Raw genomic sequence first — 17,990 nt, forward strand, 5'->3', positions numbered from 1 at the left:
CTGTTATGTCTTATTGTTGGTGAGGTTAATGTTGGTGTCTGCAGGGTGTCTCCACTCTAAATTAATTGTCTTCCCTTTTCTAGCTATTGTGTTGGGGGAGATAATATAAGAGTATGTTAAGAACAGGGTTTTTTTTCCCTTTGCTCATGGGCACAGATTTAAATCATTTACTTAATCATAAAGTACCATTCAGCACTTGAATAAACAGGAATGGAAATAGTATATAGGATAGGATCTTTGAATCTTTTAATAGATTGTCATTTTACAGACTTTTTCTAAAAATGGTCTTTGAGTAAGAGTGTTATCTTTCACTGTCACTAGCATGCAGGTGGTACCTACATGCTGCAAAAGGCCTGCTTCATTCAGTGTTGATTAGAACTAGGACTGTGTTAACTTGCCTTCTCAGGGGGGAAGCTTGAACACTTGTGTGTCTGTAAGGCAGCACCATCCCATCCAAAGAAATGTGATTCTCCCAGTAGTGGGATAAAACCCTGATCTTTGAAAGATGCTCCCTCTGTGGCAGGCGCTTTCACAAACCCTGGAGCCAGGTTTGACTCTGGCGCAGTAGCTTTAGTGAGGAAAGAAATACCAGGCTTGCTTTGTAGTGGGAGGGTTGCTTTGGTCCTGAGTGGCTTTGTGAAGGAAGGTAGAACTTAGGTGGCCCTAGGAGTTACATCTCTTAGGTGATGATTAAAGGCCCTGATTTAAAGAAGATTCAGATTTAGGTTCATTTATATTTACATATTTATTGACTTAAAGTTTTCGGGTTTTCAAACAAGTTACTAGAAGCACTTTTTACCAAGTTGAATTTCTGTCCTTAGATAGCTAAACCCTTTTCCCTGTGCCAAACTAATAAAATGGAATTTCTTATTAAGAATGAATTATTAAGTAAAGTGGAAGCAGTGGGTTAGGGAAACAATTGATGCAGTTAGTTTTCAAAGCCTTAAAAGTGCTGCAGTGAACATAGATCACAAGGACAGGCTCAGGTGCCAACGCATGGGGCATTAATTTCTTTCATAGAGGATTCCAGGTTCACAGGATATCAGAAGTGCTGACTTGTCAGTGAAATCCCATTTGTAACATGTTAGGTTAGGAAGTAGATTGATTTATATATTGATATAATGGATCAAGGCATAGTCTGTGCTTAAGAAAATGGAGAGCACATTAAATAAGAGCATTTTCAAAGAAGGAAGTACAAACATTACAAAAAGTATTATCCTATTATACTCTAGGTAAGGTTGGGGTATGTTTGATTAGTTGATTCCTAGACATGGTCCACAGAGGCTTTTTATATTTCAGATGATACCTTCTTGAGAGTCTCTTATGACCACGAGGATTAATCTTTCTGAACTCCGAAGTGAATCACTACAGCTTATTAGCTGTCTGGATTGATTCCAGCTACTCTGCTTTTTCTTGGTGGTAACTGATGTGAGGATCTGTTGCTGCTCAGCTGCCTCTTCCTGTTGCTTTAACCTCTGGTATTTTAGATTCTCTTTAGGGAGGGTAGTGCTGACCATCTCAGCACAGAGATCAAATGCACTTACTGCTATGTGTTGACCTCAGTGGTTGACCCATAAACTGAACATTTATATAGTTGGAACTCTTGTGGTCTTTTAGCCAACAACCATAATGAGTAACATGTGGAACATGATCTTTGGTGCTGATAAATGGCTGCCTGCACTAAAATTGACCACTCTATGTCTGTGGCTTGAGTGAGCTGTCATAAGTAATGGACAGTGATTCTTACCCGTATTCATTTTTGGAATTTAAGGGGTAAATGGTTCCTCCCCCACCTTCACCTGTGCTTTTCAAAGATTAGATAACCACACCCAAATCCAGTTATTTGTTTAATAACTGCCTTTAATGTTAAAATGTACAAGGCCATAGAGAGAATTTAAGAAATATTGCTCAGAATATTTCAGATTTAACTGTGATAATTTATAGTAGGGAAGGAAACACGTTCCTTCTGACCTGTCAGTTTGGTATTCTCATCTACATATCATGTCTTCCTGGACTGAACACTAGTTTCCGTATGCAAAAGCATCCCTGGCTTTTTTTGCCTTTATCTCTGTAAATACCCATTTTTTTCTGTGTCATAATCCAAGTTTCTAGCCATAATTCTTAGATATGGATCACAAAAGAAGCATGGCCAAAGTAGAGGTCTTTTGTTACACATCTTGAACTCAATGTGAAAATTAAGCACGTTTGTCCTTTTGTGAGTCCTTTATACCTTTTAATGATTTGTTTGAGTTAAACACCATTATAGTATTACCTATAAATAACGTGTATTCCTTTCTACAAATATCTTTAGATGTTTTTCTTTCTTTGGAGGAGGCAGGAAATCACATCAGTCTGTAGCTTCATGTGCAGTCACACTGAAGGCATAGGGCCTCCTACTTTGAGAAAAGATTATTTGTCACAGCAGGGCTATCATCAATTCTAGTTAATCAAAGGTGCTAATTATTTGTTGGATTTAATTGAGATGTTTTTCATCCCTAATAGATCTTGGCAACATTTAAATTCCAAATCAGCTTTCTCCTGGCTATCCAACAAGTATTTGTGCTTCCTTCTCTTGTACTAGTAGAAAGCAGCCTAACTTTAACAATCTCCTAAGCAAAACGTGTGTAGGATGGTAAATTTATCCTGGAAAAAGATCCTAATGTATTTCAAAATCAAATTTAAGGACTGGCCCGTTAGCTCAGTTGGTGAGAGCATGGTGCTGATAACATCAAGGTCTAGGGTTCTATCCCTGTACCAGCCAGCGACCAAAATCAAATTTAAGTTCCCGATCAGAACAATCATTCATGTCTGTGTTGTTCGCAAATAAGTGAAAGCTACCTAGAATAGCATACATTTTCTATATATTTTAAAAGTCAAAACTACCCTTTCTTATTAACAGGAAAACAATTTTATGTTTATGATCTTTTTAAAAAGAACACAGACCATATGTAATATGTAATATATATAACACATAACAATATAATAGACTCTCTCCCACAAATTTTAACATTTTAAAGAGCCGTTTTTAATTTTGATTTTGAAGGAACTTTTGCATTAGAGGAGACTACAAAACTCCATTGTGGATAATGGCGTGTTTCTAGGTGCAGAGAGGCCTGTGCTTTTCTAGCGCATGATACTTTGCAGGAGCCTTACTGTCAAAATGCGTAAATGTTATTTCTCACCTATAATTTTTGAGCTGTTAACAGTTAAGATCTGTTCACAAAAAGGATACTGGCCAAAAAAACTTTATGGAATAGTTGATTATTTTTACTCAACACAAAAAAAAAATTGTTCATGAAATCCCTTTGAGTGTTCTGTTTCCATGAATGATTTCATCACACATTGAATAATACGAGTACAAGCCAAACTGACATCTTCCTCTTCCTCATCCCCCTTGTCTAATCTTCTACCAAGTCTTTGCCCATTTTACTCTTGCTGATCTCTTGAATCTGTCTCTTCACTGTACCACCTGAGCCCAAGCTACCATGGCTCGTCTCTTGGACTGTGCAACCCCAGCTTCCTGAGCTGTTTCCCTGCATACACTCTTGTTTCTTCCTTTTGGTCAGCTCTTCACCTTGCAACCAGAGAGATAATCAGCTGCATTTTGAAAATAGTAACATTATGCTTAAAACCTCTCAAACTTGCAGTGATAGACCGAAATCCTTTCTCGGTCTACAGACTTCCTGGTCTTGTCCCTGCATGCCTCTCCACCCTCTATCTACCTCACCATCAGCATTCCATGTGGGATGCTTTTTTTTTTTTTATTTCCTTTTTGTCTTTTTTCGTGACCGGTAACGGGATCGCAACCCTCAGTGTCGCTCCCGTACCGCAACCAGCAACGGGATCGCAACCCTCGGTGTCGTGCCCACACCGTGCTCAACCAGTGAGCGGACCCGTCTCTGTATGGGATCCAAACCCTCGGCGGGAGCACCGCTGCACTCCCAAGCGCTGCACTCTACCGAGTGCGCCACTGGGCCGGCCCCCATGTGGGATGCTTAAAGCTCTATTCAAGTGTCACTCTCTTCAGGAAGCTTCCCTAATCACCCCCCTACCCAAGCCTAGTTCAGATTCCTTTTTTATGTGCTTTCTCAGCACTGTGTTCTTTTCCTTCTTAGAACTTCTGGGAATATGGTCATACTTTTTTGTGTGCATTTTGATTCCTGCACTAGACTATGAGCCCCAAGAGAGTGGGGCCATGACTTTTTGCTCACCCTTGTGTCCTAAGCATTTAGCACATTGCTTTGCAAAATAGTAGTTGTTCAATAAAATGTTGTTGTATGAGTGAATTAAATAAAATTATTGGAACTTTAGCCATTCTCTTGTTAGATGATTTGGTATATGAAGGAATGTAAAGTAGATTTGCTTATATTAGAACAGATTGCAGTCAGGTTATATGTTCTCAAGTTATAAGTATCTCAGATAGGGAGTGGGGGTTAGATTTCCCATTGACCTCTCACTTTGAAACATATACCTCGAAAGGTTCTTTTTATTCTGGCTCAGTTCCTGGGGAAAAGGATTTGTTTGTGAAGATAAAAATAGTAAATAACGAAGATTTTTGCCCCATCTTCTTGGAGTAAACTTGGAATTTTTTCCGTCTGTGGTAGGCTCTTGCAGCCAACGCTGGAACAGGATTTGCTGTTGCTGAACCTCAGATTGCAATGTTTTGTGGGAAGTTAAATATGCATGTGAACATTCAGACTGGGAAATGGGAACCTGACCCAACAGGCACCAAGAGCTGCTTTGGAACAAAAGAAGAAGTTCTTCAGTACTGTCAGGAGGTGAGAGTGTTGCCAGAAAGTTAAAACCACTCTTTTTCTGGGTCAGAATTAAACCTGTTTATCTTAGAAATAGGCATTGTATCATTCTTCTCTTTTGACCTAAGATCAAGATGCTAATAACTGGAGCCCCATGACTTCTGTTTCTAACTGTATGGGATGATTGAGACACCCCTGAAAGGCTTTGCCTGTGTGTACTAAAGGCTCTCAGTTCTTTCAGGAAGGAACACTGCAGAAGCCTGGCAAGCACCATGGCAGCACAGCCTGGTTCTCTCGTCTTCCCACTTGTTAGGAAGATGGAGAGAAAAACATGTTCTGTGTATGCTTGTGTTTTCTACTTGCTGATAGAAAGCCATCAGTATTGTAAATGGTCACCTCAGCTCCAGTTCAACTTACCTTTTGGGTCAAAAAGAAAAGAACATGAGCTGTTTTACCTTCTTGCCAAGTCTAGCACATAGGGCCAGGGGGGAAGTGTTGTTCTATAATTTCATTAACAGATATTTTCATAGACTTTTCTCTTAAATGTTTTAGTTTATGAACTGAGCAATTACACATACTCTGTAAGTAAACTTGATTCCTTGGGCTGAAAGCTTGCTGCTTTTGTTTGTCCTTAAATACGGATTCATTTTTTAAAGAGAATGCATGGAAGTGTTCAGAAATCTAACCTGTCAAAAGAAAACCAATAGTCACAGTATCTTTTTACTACTTGATGACTTCAGTTGGAACCAGGGGTAGTGGAGTGCAACTTTAGATTTATATGGGATAAGGGTGGAGACTGAGTAGACTTAGATATTTATCCTTACTTGTAGGTGAATGTCCATCTGCAGGTCGATGTAGTGTGTGTGTGTTTTTCTTAACAGATGTATCCAGAGCTACAGATCACCAACGTTATGGAAGCGAACCAGCCAGTCAGTATTGACAACTGGTGCCGGAGGGACAAGAAGCAGTGCAAAAGTCACATTGTTATACCTTTCAAGTGTCTTGGTGAGTGTTCTTTGGTTACTTTTCAGGAAGTGCCCTCTCCCCGTTTTTAAATTTAATTTTCCCTTGGCTCATAGTGAAATATTTACATCTGTTAAGAAGCTGAGGGCTGTATGAATTTATTGGAGGCATTTGTCTTTGGGATATTTACTGCTTTCTGGTGGCGATGGTTGACCTCTTTTCAGTGGTTACTAACTCTGCCGCTCCCACGTGGACATCCTACTGTCTTTTGATGACGAGCCTTTTCCATGGCCCTGAGTTAAGGGCGCTATCCACAGAGCAATCCACCTTTTCCTTACATGAATAGTTTGAGATTAATGTTTTACAGGGGTGGTAGTGAGGGATGCTAAAGAAAACAGCCCAAGGAGAACAGTCCTCTGCTTCCCTTCCTTTATGCTACACACATTTGCACTGTTAGACCAAACTTTGGGTAGTTTTCAGAAGTAAAGTGACTCACAGCAGCCTGAGGACACTCAGGGTGCCAGGACCAGGCCCTGTGGGGCCCACCATTCTGAAAGGTTTGGGACTGGTAAGGGTGTGTATGGCTCTGTTGTTGGTGTTAACATGAGGAGCCAATTTGCGTAAAACTGTAATAGTTTCGTACCCAAAAACAGAGTTGGTGCTTAGATGTTTAGCGAATGTATTCAGCCTAACTATTCACTGCTTGACCCATCCAAATTATACTCACATATTTGTAGTCTGGGTGACTCAGGAATGATTTGGTCACAGAAGCTTAAAAGAGCAAAACAGTCTATTTTAGATGATCCATGATAGGATTAGCATAGACATAGTGTTAACACAGACATCTCCAGTAGTTCTGTAGGTTTATCTGATTCAAGCCATTAGTGTAACTTATTCCTCTCCCTCCCCTCATTAGAACTTTTCCTTAGGGCTGGCCGGTCAGCTCAGTTGGTAAGAGTGTGGTGCTGATACCACCAAGGTGCAGGGTTTGATCCCTGTACCCGCCAGCTGCCAAAAACAAACAAAAAAACCTTTCCTTAAACTACAGACAACATCAAAATGGAACGCATCGCTTTTCTCATTCTCATATGTGGCAAGGAGCAGTAGCCAAGCAACATGAAGAACCAGCCCTGAATAACAGTACCTGAAATAGGTAGTGGTTCATTTTGTTTTAAAATCATTTAGTAGGGGGGAGAGAGACATTGTGTATACTTAACATCATTTGTTTTAAAACTGAGCGTCTTACAGCAGTGTGAGACGTGTTAAAAATTTTGTGCAATGTAGTTTAGGGATGTTCTTCTATTCCATTTGGCTCTGAGAAATCTTGGTATGAGGTTTCATTCACACTTGGTAAAATTCTCAAACTGCAGATGAAAGGAGATCATTCTTGAATACTTGCAGACAGTAGATAAAAAGTACTTGAAATTGTTTCTTCCTTTTATGTCATTCCATTCCCCTAAAGGCTTGGCAGCCTGATCTCCTCCTCCTGTTTGTTCTTCTCATTTGCTAGCTCCACTACCTACCCAGACATCTGAATGGGACCTGGGAGACCTCTGTGACTCTTCCAGTGCCCCTTTTCTCTACCACATCCACTCAGTTTTCAAACTAGCCTAATTTTATATCTCAAATATGTTTTATATCCATATTCCCAAACTGTGTGCGCAAAAGTACCTTGGGGCATTGCACCAAACTCATAGGGCATTGTGAGATATTGTTGATTTTCAAGGGGAAACATTGTGACATCTGCCAGACATTCCACAAACTTCTAGTTAGAGGTAGTTCACAGTTTCAACATGAGATCATTTCATTCCTTTCGATGACCTCATACTTTTGTGAACCTGTGTTTTCATCGATTTCTACGATAAAAAGCAGGTATCCCATGAAAGTCACTGCAGAAGAAGAGGATGATGGTGTTCAGTCTGATTGCAGCGTTGGGGGGTGTGCAGTGCTCAGTAGGCACTAAAGTGTTGGGACATAAATGCTCAAGTTGTTGTTGGACCCAGCTACTTAACTTAAATAGGTGTTGTTTTGGCCTGGGAGTGCTGTGAAAAATTGCTAAGACACTCAGAGTGCTGTGAGGGTGTGCAGTGCTCAGTAGGCACTAAAGTGTTGGGACATAAATGCTCAAGTTGTTGTTGGACCCAGCTACTTAACTTATAGGTGTTGTTTTGGCCTGGGAGTGCTGTGAAAAATTGCTAAGACACTCAGAGTGCTGTGAGTTGAGAAAACTCAGGGATCTCTGACTACATGCTCCATTTCCACTGGATCCCACTGCTCCAGTTCAGCCTGTTGTCATCTCTTGTCTGGACAGGGACAGCAGCCTTCATGCGTGTTTCTCAGTTCTCTTGTCCTCAGTGATCTAAAATGAAGATCGAATTAAGTTTCTTGCATGTATAAAACCCTTTAGTAGGTCTTCTTTACTTAAAAAAAATTTTTTTTTAAGTCAAAGAAAGTAAAGAACTGTGGCTGAAAAACTCCATAATGTGGCCCTTGCTTAACTCTGCCCTGTTTTCTTATCACTCCCAGCTTCACACTCCATCAGCGTGACCACCTTGGAGTTCCTGGCCATGTACCACCCAGGTCTCAGTGTTTGGAGTGACTTTCCTCTGCTTACTTTGCTTGGGGAGTTCTTCCTTTAAGACATGTCTCAGGGGACACCTCCCTTAAGGGAAGCCTTCCGGCCTTCTTTTCTGTCCAGATATCCAGGTTTCTGTAATACTCCTTGCTGCTGGGACTTCACTTACATAACCAAGCAGTGATTGTCTGTTTATAGATCTTTCTCCAACTACACTGTAAACACCTTGAAAGCAGGGACCCTGTTGTAGTTTTCTTCATCCCCTCAGCACTGTGACAGTGCCTAGAACATAGGATATACTATTTATAATAACTACATCTCAAGAATGCCACCAGAGTTGGTACACAGAAATTTTATTTTATTGCTTTGTTTTCCAAATGCTGTAGTTTAAGTTGTTCAGTGTGTTACAGACCAGAAGGTGAAATGATATTGTCATTCACTACATTCATAAAGGACAGTTTGACCATAAGCCATTTGATATCTTCTTTATACTGTGGCCACTGAATAAAGCATTATACAGTCTTTGGGGTTAATTAATTCAGACAGTTATCTGTTACCCCAGCGCTCACTTGGACAACTTCTTAGCCAGTAAGTGGAGTTATCCATTACTATTTTAAAATAATACAGTTGCCTGAGCCTAAACTGGCAGGGACAAAGTAACTGGGGTTTAAGGGAGGAAGTAGGAAAGATACCACCAATTCTTCTTTGTTATCATTTAAGAAGAAGAACATTTTAATGTCTCTCTGCTGCCTCTACCCTCACCTCCCCTTTGAGCCCCCAGGTAGAACCAACCCTGGCTAATAATCAGCACCGCCAAAGCAAAAGTCCAAAAGTAAGCACAGGAAGTCCTTTTGTACCTGATAAGGTGAATAGTACATGTTGGTGTAGAGAGGTAGTGGTGTGTCTGGCTTCAGGTCTGAAGCCCTCATTAACATAGTGCTGCCAGCAAACCCAAAGCCTTGCAGCAGGCGAGGAGGTGGGAACTGAGGAGAACAAGCTACATAGAGGCTGACTGGGTGCCTCTCTTAATTGGTTTGGATGTCCTGGGATTCTTACCTCTGTCCTCAGGCATTATTTTTGTTGCTTGTTGTTTTTGCTAGGTTGAGGGCAAGAGTAGTGCCTTGATTGCCACGCTTGATGGCAATGTGAGAGTGAACACAGGTTGCTAGCAGTGTTTGCATCAAGTCTGGTGTTGTGTGATCAGCAGGCGTCTGTGTTCACTGCATCCCTTGGCTCTGCCCTATTGTGAGAATGTGTGGAGCTGCCCAGCAGTGTGACACTCTTTTAATGGGTGTTTAAGTATACTTGATGAGAGGCTACAGTTCAGTCTTCTTCCTTCTCAAAATAAACCTTATGTTTTACATTACTACTAATTGCTTCCTGGCTGTCCTTAAAAATGTATTTGAATAATGAAATAGCGTGACCCAAATAGAACAGAGCGGGTGATATGTGATGAAGCAAAGATGCAGGTATTTTGGGGGCAGGAGTTTTGGTCATCTCTGACATTTGTATGCAGACTGACTCCTGTTCTAAAAGAGAGCTTTGTAAGCACATGATGGTTTTTGGTTATTTTTAGATGTTTACTTTTTTAAGAAGTTTATTTATTTTTTATTTTTTTTCCTTTTTGAGACCGGCCGCACCACGCTCAGCCAGTGAGCGCACCGGTCATCCCTATATAGGATCCGAACCCATGGCAGGAGCGCTGCTGCTCCCAGCGCCGCACTCTCCCAAGTACGCCACGGGCTCAGCCCAAGAAGTTTATTTTTTAATAAAAGTTTACTTTGGTAGCAGGGCGCAAAAACACATTTAACGTTTTGGAGTATAGACGAGAGAATTTTTTTCTTTGAATACACATGGAAACGTGTGTGCTTTTAATCATTTTTTTCCCCCCTAAATGGGATCATACTATATATCGCTGTTTTGTTTTTTTTTTTAAGGTGACATTTATTAAGCATCCATTACCTGCTGCTCTTAAAGATACATACATCTTTGAATAAAAGACAAACAGACTTTACAAATTAACCTGCCTAAGGAGGGGTGAGAAATATGGGGTGTGTTTATTGTCTTATTTGTTTGTTTAATGATTTTTTAAGTTATCAGACCATCATGGAAATTTTTCCATTTTAAATATAGACATAAACTGTATTTCTTATGACCCCATGGTAGTCTATCGAGTATGGTTACTGTCACTTAGCTAATTCTCTCTTGATGGACATTTAGGTTGGTTCCAGTTTTTTGATATTGATAACACTGTAATGAATATCTTTGCTCACTTGCTTAGTTATTTCCCTAGGGAATATTTTTAGAATTGAAATTGCTGAATCAAAGAGTGCTCTTAGTTTTTTTTTATTTTTAGATATTAATTTATTTTCAAATTCAATAGTGTTAATTCTTTTCTAGTTTTCAGAGGTCAGACTGATTCAGTCATGGAATAGCTGATGATTGGTGGAATTTAAATTTACAGTTTAGCATGGAGTTAATTATTTTATTAAATTTCAGGAATTTACAAAAAATGTTCTGATTTTAAACTTTATATTTACTCTGAAACATTTCAGACACCCTGAAAAGATAAAACGTGATGTGGTGGTCACTCCTGTACTCACCATCCAGATTTGAGTTCTTCAGTGTTTTGCTATGTTTGCTTCATCTCTTTTTCTAGATAAAGGGATAAAATGTTCCAAAGTTCCATCCTTCCATACTGTTCCTTCCCTCCCTCTCTTGCTCTAGAGGTGACCACTACCCCAGTTATTGTGTATCATTCTCATGCATGTTTTTATACTTTTTCTATATATGTATGTATCTATAACAACTTGTTTCTGTATTTTAAAATTTACATTAATGGTATCATACTGTACCTGATACTTTACAACTTGCTTTTACTTTACATCAACTTGGAGTTTATCCAAGATGTTACATAAGTAGACTTAGTTAATTCATTTTTAACCTGCTTCATATGAGGGAACTTCAAAAAGTTCACGGAAAAATAGAATTAAAAGTGATACCAGTCTTTCCATGAACTTTTTCAAGTACCCTCACAGTATTTCATTACACATAAAAAAAGGTTTTTTGTTTCTGTAGAATATACATCTAGTAGTGAAATTGCTGTTTTAAATTTTTTTCTTATGTTGCAATTATACATATGAAAGTGAGATTTTACAAATTAAAGTGCACTAAATGTGGCTTAACTATAGATTTCTTTTATGATTATATAGTAGCTTTGTATAAAACTAGTTACTCAAGACTTTAAAATAACATTAACGTCAATAGTTAGAGCTAACACATAGTGCCTACTGCGTGTCAGTTTTTCTTCTTTTTCATGTGTTGTTTAGATTATTATAGATCATTTAGTCTGTACGACAACAAGATAAGGAAACTGAAGCACAGAAAGTTTGAGTAGCTTGCCTAAGGTCACTCTGCTAGTAAATGACAGTGCTGAGATTGAACTTCGGTATTTAACCCTATATACACTTGCACATTTAATATATGCTTTTGTTGCTTTTTGTTATAAACTAACAAATACAAAAATTGTCACATTAAGAATGTGAGTTGCTGGGTGGGTGTCAGAATTTAAGTAATATCTACTTAGATGGAGTACCAGGGTTGTTTCTCCCAGTAGAGGCAGATCTTAGTTTACCTTTGGATTTTTTGTTATTTTTAAGCATTGATTGTAAGTCTAGTTAATGGGTAAAGTTTGTATGCAGGTACTACCACCCCTAGAGTTTTTAGAGCCCTCAGGGGCAGCACTATATCATTTTTGTATTTCTGCTTTAGTGTCACATGGAGTTATTTGACCCCAAAATAATACTAGTAGTGCTATAAAACCTGTCATCTGTAACACTTTTTTCACGTAGGGAGACTCTTTACTGTTCCAGCCTGTGATGTCAGGAAAACACCTTCCCCACTTACCAGATCAGCTGTTCCCTTACACTTGCCACTTGGGCAGTTGAAGGACTGGCTTCTCCAGTGACTGAGACTGAGGCCTGAGGCATAGAGTCCCAAAGGACCCGGCTGTGATGGTGAAGCTGGGGTATGGGTCTACACAGACTTTCCTCTAGACAAGCCCTAAGAAATTAGACCACATTACTTTCTTCTTATACTCCCCCGCCTTCTTTTTAACCCAGGAGGCTAGCCTACCTTCTTCCTTTTCCCTTCCCTGGCTCTATGCACCTCCCTCTGAGCTGAGCATGCCTCTCCTTCCTTTCTTTTCCTCCTCTCAGACTCTGGGGAGCATGTGGCTGATGTGTTGGAAGCATCTGGGATACATGTTTTCAGTGCAAATTACTGAGTCCCAACTTAGACCTACTAAGTCAGAATCTCTGGGCAATAATCCAATGTATATGTTTTTAACTTTTTAATATGGAAGGTTACCAACATATCCAAATACAGGGACAATAATGTAATTAACCCTCTTGTACCTGTTGCCTAACTGTATGACCATTAACAGTTCATGAGCCACTGTTATTCAAATATGCCCCACTCCCATCTACCCCTGATGATGTGGAAACAAATCAGATACCATTGTTTTTCTGTAAATAGCTATGTATATTTTTCTTCCAGCTTTTTATTTTTAAAAAGTTTTATATCTAAAGAAAAACTGTAATAGGGAATACCTCTATATCCTTTTCCTAGATTCTTCAGTTTTGCTTTTATCTATCTGTGTGTCTTAGATACTTTTTTTTGTTGCTAAACCATTTAAAAGTAATTTGGAACATCATGACAGTTCACTTCTAAATGCTTTAGCTTGTTTCTCCTAAGAGCAGGGACATTTCTCTCATGTAATGACAATACAGTTATCACATTTCAGAAATTTCCCTAAATGTCCAAATAATTGCCTTTATAGCTTCCTTTTTAGAAGGATCACATTACTTTTGATGTAGAACAGTTCCTCAGTCTTTTTTTAAAAAAATCTTTAATGAGGGGCCGGCCCAGTGGCGCACTGCTACAGTGCTCCGCTTGGGAGCGTGGTGGCGCTCCCGCCGAGGGTTCAGATCCCACATACAGACCGGTTCCTGCTCACTGGCTGAGCGAGGTGTGGGCGCGGCACCGAGGGTTGCGATCCTGTTGCCGGACACGAAAAAGGACAAAAAGGAAAAAAAAAATCTTTAATGATAATGATTATTATTATTATTTTTTTTTTTTTGTGACTGGTATGGGGATCGTAACCCTTGGCTTGGTGTCGCCCACACTGCACTCAGCCAGTGAGCACACCAGCCACCCCTATATCGGATCCGAACCTGCGGCCTCGTTCGGCGCTCCCAGCGCTGCTGCACTCCCAGCGCCGTACTCTCCCGAGTGAGCCATGGGTTCGGCCCGATAATGATAATTTTTAAGAGTCCAGGCCATTTGTTTAACAGACTATTCCTGAATTTGGATTTATCTTATTGCTTTATCATGATTTGATTCAAATGATATATTTTTGCAGAAATGCTGTGTAGGTGATATATTCTTAGGCCATTACACCTATCAGTCTGTTCATTATCCATGCTGTTAAGTTGCCCACCTGGTTAAGGTAGTTTTGCCAGTGTTGCCCATTGTAAAGGCACCTTTATACTTTGTAATTATTTATCCATTGATGATTCTTACCTGAGTCAAATTATTACAATGGTGGTTTGTTTAAAGCAAGATTCATCTGTTCTTTGGGAGAACACCCAGTCTTAGTTTCCTAGGTATTTGGTTCTTAGTACAGGTGTGCGCAGAAATAGGGTAGTAAGAGCCTAGGAATAATATTCATGAACTCAGAGGTAATGGGGAGCAGTTGTGTGTGTTTGGAAGTGGTCATGGAGGGGAACCCTATTTATATGCTTCTGTCACACATTGCTGCAGCCCTGCAATGGGACTGCAAGGGATCATGGAAAAAGAAACATAGAGAAAGTCCCTGGCAGCGAGACTCTGATGGCATGGTGAGTTCCTGTGGCTTTCTGCCTGGAGCTACGCTGTCCAGTTGGCCCCTGTATATACCTGGCTGTATAACTGTCATAATGAGAAAGTCCCTGGCAGCGAGACTCTGATGGCATGGTGAGTTCCTGTGGCTTCCTGCCTGGAGCTACGCTGTCCAGTTGGCCCCTGTATATACCTGGCTGTATAACTGTCATAATAATCTGCAACAAGGGTTGTTTTCACCTTGAATCATGATCAGATTTGCTTCGTTCTCTTTTCCAGTGGGTGAATTTGTAAGTGATGTTCTGCTAGTTCCGGAAAAGTGCCAGTTTTTCCACAAAGAGCGGATGGAGGTTTGTGAGAATCACCAGCACTGGCACACTGTAGTCAAAGAGGTAAGAGGATGGATGGGGAAAAATCAAGTGGTGTATCTGTCAGGGGAGAAAGTAGTGTTTTTTTCTAAACCTCATCATGCTTTTAAGTTAATTTTCTTTATTTTCCTTTTATCTTCTCAAGGTTTACAATTATTCCTGTCCTCTAAATTAAAAAAAATTTGAGAGGGGAATAGATATTTTTGTAGGGAAGTACAGTGTTGACAGTTCAGCTCCTAAAGTTAAGGATATTAAAAAGGGTTGTTGAGCAAGGATACTGTATGCTTTTGGCACAGCTCCCAGGAAGGCTGTCCTAAACCCTAAGGACTGTGAAAACAGCCAATTACAGAAAATCTGGGTCTGGACATATGTACACGGACAGGATTAGATACCATTTTATTCTTTTGCTGGAGAGAAATGCACTTTCTTACTCCTGTCTTTTGTAGTGACGTTGGTTCTTCGTGTGCCTGCTGCACCAGTAATATATTAGCATTGACAACCTTTAACTGGTGTTGATAATTACCAGAAGAAACTTCCTTTTTCTTAATTTTTTCCAAGTTTGTGCTTTCAGTATTTTTGAGCCAGATGGTGTTCACTGTTTTGTAAGTTGAGTAAAATTTATACAGTTTAAAATAATAGCATTACAACTTTTTGACAAAAAATGTATGTGTTTATAAGAGAGCATTACCTAGTGATTTGATAAGAATTTCTTCTGGATAAAACTAGAGATCAGGGAGTATGCGACCAAGTTTCCTTCGGAATGTGTTCTGATGTATTCTCTTGGTTTCTTCAAGGCATGCCTGACTCAGGGAATGACCTTATATAGCTACGGCATGCTGCTACCCTGTGGGGTAGACCTGTTCCATGGCACTGAATATGTGTGCTGCCCTCAGACAAAGATCATTGAATCCACTGTGTCAAAAGAAGAGGAGGAAGAGGAGGAAGAAGAAGAGGAGGAGGATGAAGAGGAAGACTATGATATTTATAAAAGGTAAACTCTTAGCCTGAGTTACAAAATCATTTGCCTTTTGGTTAGCTGTTCTGTGAAAGTGACTATTGGCTGTTAGCTGTTTGCCCCTCACTTCTGGGTAAGGTGGATGTTCCCCTATTATGCTAGAGCTGATTCAGCTTGCATTTCAGCTTAGCCATAGCTGATCACAGGAGCACTTGCGACTTCTGGCTTTATGTTGTTGTGGGCCACATTATTTTCTGCAGGTTAATGCAGTCTGTGTTCACTCTTCCCTTTTGCTGATGTAGCTGGGCTGAGGGTTTTAGTGGCACAGTTAAATGTGAGTTGAGCTTATTTCCTGTCTCTCTTTTTGTGTTTCAGAATAGGAGAGGGAATCGTTGTTTTGCTTTGTGCATAGGAATTGGTATTAACATTCCTTTTTTTTTGTGGCCTTTAGTGAATTTCCTACTGAAGCAGATTTGGAAGACTTCACAGGAGCAGCTGTGGATGAGGAGGATGAGGACGAGGAAGAAGGGGAGGACGTGGTGGAAGACCGCGATTACTATTATGACACCTTTAAAGGAGATGACTACAATGAGGAGAACCCAACTGAACCCAGCAGCGATGGCACTATTTCAGACAAGGAAATTACTCATGATGTTAAAGGTAACCCAGTGTAAAGCTGTGGCTTTAAAATCCTCATGGTAATTATTAACTTAGACCTTTGTGTTGCATTCATTACAGGTAAGTCACAGAAAGAAAGAAAGAAAGATGATATCTCTGCACCGAAGGTGAATTCAGCTCTCGAGCACAGTGGTGGCACAGGACAGGCAGGAAGGCATATTTGGGGAGAGATGCGGGATTGAATTAGAGAAACAGAGTTTGCATTAGAAGGATTTAATTAGAGAACAGGAACCGTAGACTAGAAGAGACAGCACAGCTCACCCTTCAGCTGGATTCTTCCACATTTAGCCTGAAATATTCTCTCTCCAAGAAGAGCTCCCCTCTTCATTACTGCTCAAGTCACAGCCTTTTAGAATGGGGATAACTTTCTCAGTTTTTCTGTTCCTGAGTGTGTCCCAATCTGTAAGCTTCCCTATTTGCAGATGTTTGTAGCTGGAAGGGTGAGATTTAGTGACCTACTGGTAAGATTGGAGTCTGCCATTTTTTCATCTTGCCAATGAATAAAAGAAAAGGTGGTTGTGCTAGTTCCAGAGCCATCTACACACAGCCTCTGTTGGTTGTATGTTTGAAACCAGTTATAGTTGAAACCAAAGATCTGAAGAATTATTTAGGACCCACCTGAGGGAAATTATTTAACCAGTCTAGGGGTTTATGAAGTTTTTCTGTTCCTGAGTGTGTCCCAATCTGTAAGCTTCCCTATTTGCAGATGTTTGTAGTTGGAAGGGTGAGATTTAGTGACCTACTGGTAAGATTGGAATCTGCCATTTTTTCATCTTGCCAATGAATAAAAGAAAAGGTGGTTGTGCTAGTTCCAGAGCCGTCTACACACAGCCTCTGTTGGTTGTATGTTTGAAACCAGTTATAGTTGAAACCAAATATCTGAAGAATTATTTAGGACCCACCTGAGGGAAATTATTTAACCAGTCTAGGGGTTTATGATTCACCTTGGAGAATGTAAAAATGGAAAACACTCATCCTTTCCAGGTGCTTTAGTCTTTACTCCAGGTACTACTACCATAAATAGCCTTTCCACTTGCATTGTCTCCTTGGGTCCTTGAAACCACCAAAATAGACAAACCAGGCAAATATCTCCACTTCACAGATCAGAAATATGAGGCTCACAGAGCTATGAGACAAGGAATCCCTCTATGTCAACCATTTATCAATCTTGACTCCAGACAGTGCAAAAGAAAATTTACTTATTTCAGTTCCTAAACATCTTCATTATGTGGAAGGTGACCACATGCTCACAGTGACTGACCTGACTTGGAGAGTGGGTCAGCCAGGCTCCCCCCACCCTGCCCCACCCCTGGCTGGCCTGTAGTATTTGCAGCATTTGAAGCGACTGCCTCTGTCCTGCTGACACTCTGACCATTTTCACACAGCTGTCTGCTCCCAGGAGGCGATGACGGGGCCCTGCCGGGCCGTGATGCCTCGTTGGTACTTCGACCTCTCCAAGGGAAAGTGCGTGCGCTTTATATATGGCGGCTGCGGCGGCAACAGGAACAATTTTGAGTCTGAGGATTATTGTATGGCTGTGTGTAAAGCGATGAGTAAGTCCCACCTCACGCTGGCCCTGTGCAGCAGCACTGTCCTGTCCAGCGTTCTGTCTCCCCGCCGTCCTTGTGACTGCGTCTGTGTGGTGCTCCCTGCGACTCAGGTGTTTTCTGTCAGCTGCTGCCCTGCTCTCTGTGCTTTCCAGATCTAGGCTTAGCCTTCCTGATGGCGGGCGTGAGCTCAGTTTCCATGTCCTGTGCTCACCGTGTGTCTGGTGGTGGTGGTGGTGGTGATGTGTCCCCTCCCTGGTGCAGGCTCCT

General features: G+C 40.6%; 1 protein-coding gene across 4 annotated transcripts in view; it reads left to right on the top strand.

Moving 5' to 3' along the window:
• The first annotated feature begins 4,608 nt into the window (after positions 1 to 4,608).
• The window catches only part of APLP2 (amyloid beta (A4) precursor-like protein 2), a 35,149-nt gene continuing 21,767 nt past the window's right edge, over positions 4,609 to 17,990 (top strand). For 2 of the 4 annotated variants that reach the window (XM_008570873.1, XM_008570874.1), the window contains exons 1-6: positions 4,609 to 4,778; positions 5,636 to 5,759; positions 14,452 to 14,564; positions 15,335 to 15,531; positions 15,947 to 16,155; positions 17,559 to 17,726. In XM_008570873.1, coding sequence (XP_008569095.1) covers positions 4,659 to 4,778; positions 5,636 to 5,759; positions 14,452 to 14,564; positions 15,335 to 15,531; positions 15,947 to 16,155; positions 17,559 to 17,726 — 931 coding nt within the window. In that variant the 5' untranslated portion in view covers positions 4,609 to 4,658. The remainder of the gene's footprint in view (positions 4,779 to 5,635; positions 5,760 to 14,451; positions 14,565 to 15,334; positions 15,532 to 15,946; positions 16,156 to 17,558; positions 17,727 to 17,990) is intronic. The other 2 variants (XM_008570875.1, XM_008570877.1) reach the window with 1 other exon arrangement.

Source organism: Galeopterus variegatus, unplaced genomic scaffold (genome assembly GCF_000696425.1).
Source record: "Galeopterus variegatus unplaced genomic scaffold, G_variegatus-3.0.2 Scaffold639, whole genome shotgun sequence".
Taxonomy (NCBI): Eukaryota; Metazoa; Chordata; class Mammalia; order Dermoptera; family Cynocephalidae; genus Galeopterus; species Galeopterus variegatus.